At 42.9% G+C, this 10,335-nt stretch overlaps 1 protein-coding gene across 2 annotated transcripts; it reads left to right on the top strand.

The window, feature by feature from the left end:
• The first annotated feature begins 495 nt into the window (after positions 1 to 495).
• LOC139373549 (septin-10-like) lies at positions 496 to 7,115 on the top strand. Of its 2 annotated transcripts, none has more exons than XM_071114194.1 (10): positions 496 to 634; positions 1,190 to 1,298; positions 1,388 to 1,583; positions 1,684 to 1,870; positions 2,961 to 3,122; positions 3,533 to 3,629; positions 3,716 to 3,884; positions 3,957 to 4,089; positions 4,229 to 4,407; positions 4,615 to 7,115. In XM_071114194.1, exons 1-10 carry the CDS (start codon positions 605 to 607, stop codon positions 4,628 to 4,630), a joined length of 1,278 nt encoding a protein of 425 aa, XP_070970295.1. In that variant the 5' UTR covers positions 496 to 604; the 3' UTR covers positions 4,631 to 7,115. The 2 variants fall into 2 exon arrangements, with proteins under 2 accessions (XP_070970295.1, XP_070970296.1); XM_071114195.1 differs by having other exon boundaries at positions 516 to 634; positions 1,234 to 1,298.
• Positions 7,116 to 10,335: the final 3,220 nt, after the last annotated feature.

The following is a 10,335-nucleotide window of genomic DNA, read 5'->3' as shown; positions in this document are numbered from 1 at the left end:
AGTAGGAGGGGAGGACAGCAGGAAGAGAGGAGACCATCTTTACAAGGCTACGTTTGGGACACAACCGGCTAAATAAAACATAAAAAAAATTATAGGAAAGCATCCAAGAGGAAGGTGTGATTACTGCCAGGGAACAGTGACCGGAACATGTACTGAACAGTGGTGTAGGGTAAACGCAAGTAATCGCAGTTTACCCACATTTTTTATTTAGCACAACAGTTTATCCACCTTTTGTGGAAAAATGCATTGAAAGTAAAGGGAGCTTAACGTTTTTCCACTGGGACCGGCAGTATGAGAGCCGAGAGAGGGAGTGAGATCCATTATGAGTGAGAAGGGGATACTGAGTATATACTGATAGCATACTGAGTCATCATTCGAATAAAAAATGTTATATATTTTTTTTTTTATAAAAACGGGGTAGGCAGGTCGAATTTCCTCCGTCTCTGGCGCACACTCCAGTACAGTAGGTGGCGTTAATGGAGCATAACGTTGGATGCCAACCCCCTATAAATCCCACTGAAGAAGAAGCTATCTATAAATCTCCTCCGTTTATGACATCTACTTTGTTTTGAGATTGCTTTCTAAAAAAATATATATCCAAACTATGTCTTCCTCTGATGTTGCTCGGCAGCTGGTACGTCATAAAGTAGTTTTTGTGTGTATTCCCCAGTATTTAGAGTTAGCTATCTGAATAGAAACTTTACAGAACATAACGAACAAGTTTAGGACGTTTGAGTCGAGTCAGACATGCCAGGGAGTGTCCCTTGCTAATTCTAACTAGCTTGCTTGTAAAAGTAACCAGCAGTGTTTTCCGAAAGTTGTGAAATTGGCTAGCTAGCTAGTCGTGTTAGCAATCGTTAGTAACGTTGTAGCCTCCTCCGCTATTTTCATAGCCGGCACTGGCTGTGAAAGTTTAACTTCGTTAAGCTGTCGTTAGATACTGTAACGTTAAGTAGCTAACTTTAGATATCGATGTTTTGCGAACTGTGTCTTGGGATCAAAATAATGCCATGATTTAACGTCAGCTGTTTTCAAATTATTATATTTTGTTACGTTTCAAATGGCATTTCTTGTTCACTACGCTAGAGCAATAAACAAGAGGTTCAGAGGCTTATATTTGTTGTTTGAACGGACATTACTCTGGGGGAGAGTCTGTTGATGTGTTATGTTGTGTTCCTGACATGATAAGGGAGCACATCCCCTCTCTCTGTCTGGCCATGTTGGGTTTGACAGCCTTCCAGACCAGCTGGTCAACAAGTCCACCTGCCAAGGCTTCTGTTTCAACATCCTCTGTATAGGTAAGACAATAACCGTCTCTCTCCAACCAGGCCTATCCCCTTGCTGCCTCTCACACTCCGTCTCTCTCTGTGTGTGTGTGTCCCACCAGGTGAGACTGGTATTGGTAAGTCGACCCTGATGGACACACTGTTCAACACTAACTTTGAGAACTGTGAGTCGTCCCACTTCGAGCCACAGGTGAAGCTGCGAGCCCAGACATACGACCTGCAGGAGAGTAATGTCAAACTCAGACTCACAGTAGTCAACACTGTTGGCTTTGGAGACCAGATGAACAAACAGGACAGGTAGGGAGAGGGGTGTGTGTCACATCACTGTCAGCTGTTAAGACTAGCTGAACAAACTGGGCAAGTGTGTGTATACTAACCTTATGTTTCTCCTTACTAGCTACCAGCCGGTGGTGGACTATATAGACCGTCAGTATGAGACGTATCTCCAGGAGGAGCTGAAGATCAAGAGAAGCCTCCATAACTACCACGACTCCCGGCTCCATGCCTGTCTCTACTTCATATCGCCCTCAGGACACTCCCTCAAGTCCCTGGACCTACTCACTATGAAGAAACTAGACAGCAAGGTGTCTGTCAAAGGCTTCTGGTCACTGGCCCAGTATAGTCACTGACCCTGCTCATATCACTGTACTGAGGTCACAGCTCTCAGATCCTTGTGGCAGTCAAACACTGAACCAACTGTAGGAAGGAGATATTAAGCTCCAGATGTCAGGGTACTTTTTAGCTTCTCGAATCTGAGTGTTAATGTGTGTAGTTGTGTATTCACATGATGTATGTGAATGCACATGACTGAGGCCAGGATTCAGTCTGTTCATGTTTGTACGTTTTCTATGATTTTTTAATTTTTTTATTTTAGCTGACCCTCTTATCCAGAGCGACTCACAATAGTGAGTGCATACATTTTTGTACTTGTCCTCAAGCGCCATGCTCTACCAACTGAGCCACATGGGACCACAATGCGTCTTTTAAAGGCAATGTTACTGAGTTTTTGGAGATCACATTCAAGGTAATCGCTGCAGGTGACTGCTCAATTGGAAGTCAAGCACGCTATAGCGCGGTTTCAGAATTTATCCCTGCCTGACTGTGTCGTAGTTTAGTTTTACCCTAGATGTGTCCACTCTGGAGTGGTCTATAGTTCCTCTGCGCGCTGTCTAGTCACTCACAGTAGCTGGCATGAGCTCAGCTGTGTGTGTGTGTGTGCCCACCCCAGTGATTACCATCTGAATGGGGTTGTTTTCTGTGGAATGCTGTCTAGCTTTCTTTGTCCTGTATGGATAGAGAGATGTAGTGACTCTGAATAGATGGGAGAGCGAGAACAGTAAAAGTAGAGGACTGATGCAGAGCGAGACAGAGAACAGTGTGTTTGTACCAGGCGCAGAGAGTATATACTTAGCTGTGGTGTGGGTTGTTGGCAAGAAGCTTTTGTAGGCTGGGTGGCCTTTGGGTGGGATTCTGTCAACACTACGAATCTGAGTCTGCAGCTTGCAAAGTACTATGAGTTGCATGGGCCTTGTAGACAAGCTAGCATGCTAATGTCATGTAGAATGTGCGCCTTCAAAATGGTTTCTTTCAGTACTAAAATACATATTGTGTAATTCTCACCATCCTTATTTGCACAGAAATAGCACATTTTGTCTATGTGCATGCTTGTTCCAGGTGAACATCATCCCAGTGATAGCCAAGGCGGACACCATCTCTAAGAGTGAGCTGCACAAGTTTAAGCTCAAGATCATGAGTGAGCTGGTCAGTAACGGAGTTCAGATCTACCAGTTCCCTCTGGACGATGAGACTGTAGCCAAGGTTAACACTACCATGAATGTAAGTACACGCACACTCATCTGCTGCTGCACATGGTTATGTAGTTATTGTTGACAGAGCGTCTCAAAGATGGTATTCACATAAGTAGCTTAGTGTCTGTAATGTGCAGTCTACATCTCAGGGCTATGTCACCAAGCCAGCTAGAGATATGCAGGATCGTCTAACACTAGCTAGCTTCAGTTGGCTTCACATTCTAACCAAGGCTTCATCCCATGTCACAAAGGGTGGGTATTGATCAAACGCCTGCCGCTAATTCAAACCAGGCTTCAAACTGCACATGCATGTCACACGTGGATAGCTCAGCGAGTCAAAAATGGATTTGAATTAAAACAATGCTCGCATACCCTATCCTGATTTGGGACAGTTCCTCAACTGGAAGTGTGTGTGTGTGTGTGTGTCTGTGTGTGCAGGGCCACCTGCCGTTTGCTGTAGTGGGTAGTACAGAGGAGATGATGGTGGGGAACAAAATGGTGAAGGCTCGCCAGTACCCCTGGGGCGTAGTGCAAGGTAAGAGCGAGAGTGTGTGTGTTTGGGTCCCTCTGTTGGGCAGGAGAAAATTGGACAAATCCACTGTTGTGCTGATTGTGTTTCAGTGGAGAACGAGAGTCACTGTGACTTTGTGAAACTGCGTGAAATGCTGATCTGTGTGAACATGGAGGACCTGAGAGAGCAGACTCACACACGTCACTATGAACTGTACCGCCGCTGCAAGCTAGAGGAGATAGGCTTCAGAGACACAGACCCTGAGAGCAAACCTGTCAGGTACGATACACACACATTGACTCTGGCACTAGTGAAATTGAAGTGTGTATGACCTTTGAAATGTGTGCACAGCCTTCAGCAGACATATGAAGCAAAGCGTACAGAGTTTCTGGGGGAACTTCAGCGGCGAGAGGAGGAGATGAGACAGCTGTTTGTCCAGAGAGTCAAAGAGAAGGAGGCTGAACTCAAAGATGCTGAGAGAGGGGTACACGTCACATGCACACACATATACAGTAACACACCACATTCACAAATACACATATATTACGATACTTAGCAGAACATGTGTTTTATGTGAAGGTATCCATTGTAAGTCTCTAACCATTTTGCTGCTGTGTGAGTAGCTGCAGGGAAGGTTTGAGCAGCTGAAGCGGTTGCATGCAGAGGAGAGGGGTGCGTTGGAGGAGAAGAGACGAGTTCTAGAGGAGGAACAAAGTTCCTTCAATAAGAGACGAGCTGCAGCCCAGCTACAGCAGGCCCAAAACCTTAATGCTAACGGGAAGAAGGACAAGGACCGCAAGAAGTGAGTTGCAGTACCTCTGACCTCTAGAGCCATCCTCTAAATGTTCTCTTTTTAATATCTCCATTTGAGCAGCTTAGATTTTTTTCTATAGATGTTTGATATCATTCTGTGCTCTGACTGAGGGCAGTTCCTAACACATGATTGTCCAGCTCCCTTCTCTTATTCTCCCCCACTTTCCTTCTTGTTCCCCATCTCTCTCCGTCTCAGCTCTGGGTTCATGTGAAGATCAGCGTGACTTGGATCAAAACAACCACTGGCATCTAGTCCTCTATTCTGCCCTCGTTGGCTAGATTCTGGCGCTAAATAGAAAGTAATTTCACAGAGCCTGCTTACTTCAAATTTCTTACTTTATAAAGAAAGGAACAACATAAGCATTTTAAAACTGACTGTACTGTCAACAGCCCATAAGACATCAGTCTTCAGATGTAAGTTATGAGGCTCACGTGTTATTCCTGTTTGTTTTGCTTCAGTGTTTCTCCTATGATTTCTTTCAGCAGCGGTGGCAAAGTTATTCGGGGGTGTGGCCAACGGCGTGGTTTTAGAGGCCCTCTTGGCATCAGATAATGTTGCTGTTTTAAAGTTAATTTCCTACAATTCTACACATTTTGCTATGGCTTATGCCATTTTATGCAATCTGAGTGACTCAAACATTGTAACAAAATCAATGGGTGACATGGAATTTTACATTCTCCCTGACTGTCAAGTTTATTTTGAGTGTTAGTTCTCGAAGAGCTTACTGGGAGAAAAAAAATATTGCTTATAGCTGTTGCTATTCTGGTTTTGGTGGTTTAAGTTTATATTAAAAATGTTTTACCATCCAGAAAACTATTTAAAAAAACAATATAAAATAATATTGTGCCACTGCTAAACGCATGTAGTGGAAACACTGCTTTGATGTTCAGTGACAAAAATTATTATTTTATTTTATACTTCATTTTAGTGCCATTTTGCTTTATATATCCCTGTATTTTATATCTCCCTCTTAACCCCTGCCACTATAGGTCACCAGTAGCATTGCAGTTTTGCCAATGAATTCCCTTTTTACTTGCTTTACACTTTACTGACTGTTTCACTACCATTTATTAGTAAAAAATGTTTCTTTGGGTTGTAAATTTATTTAGGAATTGGATGGGATTTATGTAAATTTACACTCGTTAGGTAAATTCATTTTCCTTCTTAGGGAGAGTTTAACCAATGATTATATTCCAGTGAAACATAATTCTATGCCAAACTGAAACACTTGAGTGCTTAGTCTTCGTGTGCCTTACATGTGATATTTATATGGACCAGCGCCGATCAGGGTACACTTGTTTACACAAGTGATGTCATGTTTACATGTTTTAACTACCCCAGTCTGACTCCTCTTCATTCCACTGTCCCTTCACTCATTTGGCATGCATTTGATAAACCGTGTTATTGGGGAAAGATTTTAATGTCTATAACAATTGTATTTTTCATAAGTTATCTTTTAAACCAGTGTCCTATGCATTGTGTGCAATTTTGTTCTGTTTTAAATCAATAAATTGTCTATGTAGTGAAACTGACCTGCAGTATTATACATTTTTCCAACCGTATTTCTCATTATTTATATAAAAGCAGTTAAAACTCTGCCTCTTTTTATTTTGTTGATGTCTAGGCTACGTAAAAGGTGTTTTCTGCTCTAGTACTGACTGAGGTGATACAGTATCTGCAGTGTTTTTTTTCTTGCGATTTTATTTACTCTCTCCTGACACCCTGATCTAGAGGTCTTCTCATTACCCAAAATTGAGATCCGAACCGAATTGACCTTGACACAATCCGGTCATAAAAATAAATCAGATTCGGACCTGAGGTGGGTATGACTTCTTGGGTATGACGTTACAAACTTGGCCCACCTGTATTTAGGGAGCTTCTCCCATTCTTCTCTGCAGATCATCTCAAGCTCTGTCAGGTTGGATGGGGAACGTCGCTGCACAGCTATTGTCAGGTCCCTCCAGACATGTTCAATCGGGTTCAAGTCCGGGCTCTGGGTGGGCCACTCAAGGACATTCAGCGACTTGCCCTGAAGCCTCTCCTGTGTTGTCTTGGTTGTGTGCTTAGGGTGGATGTCCAGTTGGAAGGTGAACCTTCGCCCCAATATAAGGTATTGAGAGCTCTGGAGGAGGTTTTCATCAAGGATCTCTCTGTACTTTGCTCCGTTCATCTTTGCCTCGACCCTGACTAGTCTCCCAGTCCCTGCCGCTGAAAAACATTCCCACAGCATGATGCTGAAACCACCATGCTTCATTGTAGGGATGGTGTCAGGTTTCCTCCAGACATGATGCTCTGCATTCAGGCCAAAGAGTTCAATCTTGGTTTCATCAGACCAGAGAATCTTGTTTCTCATGGTCAGAGTCATTAGGTGCCTTTTGGCAAACTCCAAAGTGGGCTGTCATAGGCCTATTACTGAGGAGTGGCTTCTGTGTGGCCTGATTGGTGGAGTGCTACAGAGATGGTTGTCCTTCTGGAAGGTTCTCCTATCTTCAGAGGATCTCAACTCTGTCAGTGACCATCAGGTTCTTTGTCACCTCCCTGACCAAGGCCCTTCTCCCCTGATTGCTCCAATCAAGTTGTAGAAACATCTGAAGGATGATCAATGGAAACAGGATGAACCTGAGCTACATTTCGAGTCTGAATACTTATGTAAATAAGGAATTTCTGTTTTATTTTGAATAAATGTGCAAAAATGTTTTCGCTTTGTTATTATTGGGTATTGTGTGTAGATTGTTGAGATTTGTTTTTATCCATTTCAGTATAAGGCTGTAACACAATGTGGAAAAGTTTTTTTTTTTTTACTGCAACTGCCAACCACTGGAGGAATCAGGAGCCCGCTCTCAGTGACTGTATCTGCTGCCTCTGCTAAATGTTAGATGGGGAAGGAGAGGAGCCAGGGGGCCCATGTGGGTAACTGGGGGGCCCTACATTGATTGGGTAACTGATTAATATAATAAAGTATAAACACAACGTCTTAAAAGATTTGACCGTGTTACTGTTCATATAAGGAAATCATTCAATTGAAATCAGTTAATTAGGCCCTAATCTACGGATCAAATTGTATTTGTGACATGAACCGAAATCAACAAGCGTAGACCTTTACAGTGAAATGCTTTCTTACAAACCAACAATGCAGTTTTAAGAAAAATGTGATAAGTAAAAAAAAAAAATGATACAAATAACAAATAGTTAAAGAGCAGCAGTAGAATAACAGGAGTGAGGCTATATACAGGAGGTACCGGTACAGAGTCAATGTCAATGCACAGGTTAGTGAGGCTATATACAGGAGGTACCGGTACAGAGTCAATGTCAATGCACAGGTTAGTGAGGCTATATACAGGAGGTACCGGTACAGAGTCAATGTCAATGCACAGGTTAGTTGAGGTAATTGAGGTAATATGTCCAGTTGAAGTGGGAAGTTTACATGCACCTTAGCCAAATACATTATTCAGTTTTTCACAATTCCTGACATCCTAGTAAAAATTCTCAGTTTTAGGTAATTTAGAATCACCACTGTATTTTAAGAAAGTGACATGTCAGAATTATAGAGAGAATGATTTATTTCAGCTTTTATTTCTTTCATCACATTCCCAGTGGAACAGAAGTTTACATACACTCAATTAGTATTTGGTAGCATTGCCTTTAAATTGTTTAGCTTGGGTCAAACGCTTCAGGTAGCCTTCCACAAGCTTCCCACAATAAGTTGGGTGAATTTTTGCACATTCCTCCTGACAGAGCTGGTGTAACTGAGTCAGGTTTGTAGAACTCCTTGCTAGCACAATATTTTTCAGTTCTGCCCACACATTTTCTATTTGATTGAGGTCAGGGCTTTGTGATGGCCACTCCAAAACCTTGACTTTGTTGTCCTAAAGCCATTTTGCCACAACTTTGGGAGTTTGCTTGGGGTCATTGTCCATTTGGAAGACCCATTTGCGACCAAGCTTTAACTTCAGGAGATTTTCCCCCTCATGATGCCATCTATTTTGTGATGTGCACCAATCCCTCCTGCAGCAAAACACCCCCATAACATGATGCTGCCACCCCCGTGCTTCACGGTTGGGATGGTGTTCTTCGGCTTGCAAGCCTCCCCCTTTTTCCTCCAAACATAACGATGCTCATTATGGCCAAACAGTTCTATTTTTGTTTCATCAGACCAGAGGACATTTATCCAAAAAGTATGATCTTTGTCCCCATGTGCAGTTGCAAACCATAGTCTGGCTTTTTTTATGGCGGTTTTGGAGCAGTGGCTTCTTTCTTGCTGAGCGGCCTTTCAGGTTATGTCGATATAGGACTTGTTTTACTGTAGATATAGATCGTTTTGTACCTGTTTCCTCCAGCATCTTCACAAGGGCCTTTGCTGTTGGTCAGGGATTGATTTGCACTTTTTGCACCAAGTACGTTCATCTCTAGGAGACAGAACATGTCTCCTTCCTGAGTGGTGTGACTGTTTAATCAGCTTCTTGATATGCCACACCTGTAAGGTGGATGGATTATCTTGGCAAAGGAGAAATGCTCACCAACAGGGATGTAAAAACATGTATTTTTTATACAACCACAGGAGCCAGCTAGCGATGTTCAAAATACACTATAGAGCATAATTTGGCTACAAAGGATCAATAGTTTCTAAATATTACTGTGGATAAACTTTTATCACAAGTACATACAGGTAACTATCAACATTAAGGAAACACCAACATAAAGTGTCTTAAAAGAGTGTTGGGCCATCATAAACTGCCAGAACAGCCTCAATGCGCCTAGGCATAGATTCTTCAAGTGTACCTAAACCATGCCAGGAAAATGCACACACACCATAACATAAACTTTGTATCCCTCCTTCACTCAAGTGTTTCCTTTATTTTGGCAGTTACAGGTTGCCTACAGTCGGGAAGCCCGCAATATGGGCAGCATGCAGGCCATATATACAGCTTGTTGCTTTGTGGCTATAGACATATAATCCATAGAATGGTTTTTAACCTCTTAGCCTGGCAATTTGAGTGTTAAACTCATGGGTTCACTAGCAGTGGCTGCTAGTCCTGAATTGAGTGGGAATTGCCATCTATGGATTATATGTATATGGTTGGCTGCAGCTGTCTGTTTGCCTTATACACTGCTCAAAAAAATAAAGGGAACACTTAAACAACACAATGTAACTTCAAGTCAATCACACTTCTGTGAAATCAAACTGTTCACTTAGAAAGCAACACTGATTGACAATAAATTTCACATGCTGTTGTGTCGGCATCGAGTAATTGTCTCTGGCCCCCTCCCAGTTAGGGGGAGTGATGAGCTCTACAGCAGAGTCTCACAACTCAATCGCTGGTTGAAAACTGTTTTCTGCCCCTCCCAAAAGATAGAATTTGTAGATAATTGGCCCTCTTTCTGGGACTCACCCACAAACAGGACCAAGCCTGACCTGCTGAGGAGTGACGGACTCCATCCTAGCTGGAGCGGTGCTCTCATCTTATCTACCAACATAGAAAGGGCTCTAACTCCTCTAGCTCCACAATGAAATAGGGTGCAGGCCAGGCAGCAGGCTGTTAGCCAGCCTGCCAGCATAGTGGAGTCTGCCACTAGCACAGTCAGTGTAGTCAGCTCAGCTATCCCCATTGAGACCGTGTCTGTGCCTCGACCTAGGTTGCGGTGTTCGCCTTAGCAATCTCACTAGGATAAAGACCTCCTCCATTCCTGTCATTTTTGAAAGAGATCCTGATACCTCACATCTCAAAATAGGGCTACTTGTTAGATCCCTTACTTCAAAGGCAATTATAGTCAATTAACTGATGACTGATCATAATCTTGATGTGATTGGCCTGACTGAAACATGGCTTAAGCCTGATGAATTTACTGTGTTAAATGAGGCCTCACCTCCCGGCTGCACTAGTGACCATATCCCCCGTGCATCCCGCAAAGGCGGAG

The sequence above is a fragment of the Oncorhynchus clarkii genome, chromosome 18 (assembly GCF_045791955.1).
Source record: "Oncorhynchus clarkii lewisi isolate Uvic-CL-2024 chromosome 18, UVic_Ocla_1.0, whole genome shotgun sequence".
Classification (NCBI taxonomy): domain Eukaryota; kingdom Metazoa; phylum Chordata; class Actinopteri; order Salmoniformes; family Salmonidae; genus Oncorhynchus; species Oncorhynchus clarkii.
The sequence above is the reverse complement of the archived record's forward strand: the minus strand, read 5'-3'. Positions and strand labels throughout refer to the sequence as shown.

What these genes read in the sequence shown, in the direction of transcription:
- LOC139373549 (XM_071114194.1), top strand. Translation starts at nt 605, where the DNA reads ATGTCTTCCTCTGATGTTGCTCGGCAGCTG. An exon ending in CAGATGAACAAACAGGACAG is followed by an intron (nt 1,584 to 1,683) that starts GTAGGGAGAGGG and finishes TCTCCTTACTAG; the next exon opens with CTACCAGCCGGTGGTGGACT. An exon ending in AGGTTAACACTACCATGAAT is followed by an intron (nt 3,123 to 3,532) that starts GTAAGTACACGC and finishes CTGTGTGTGCAG; the next exon opens with GGCCACCTGCCGTTTGCTGT.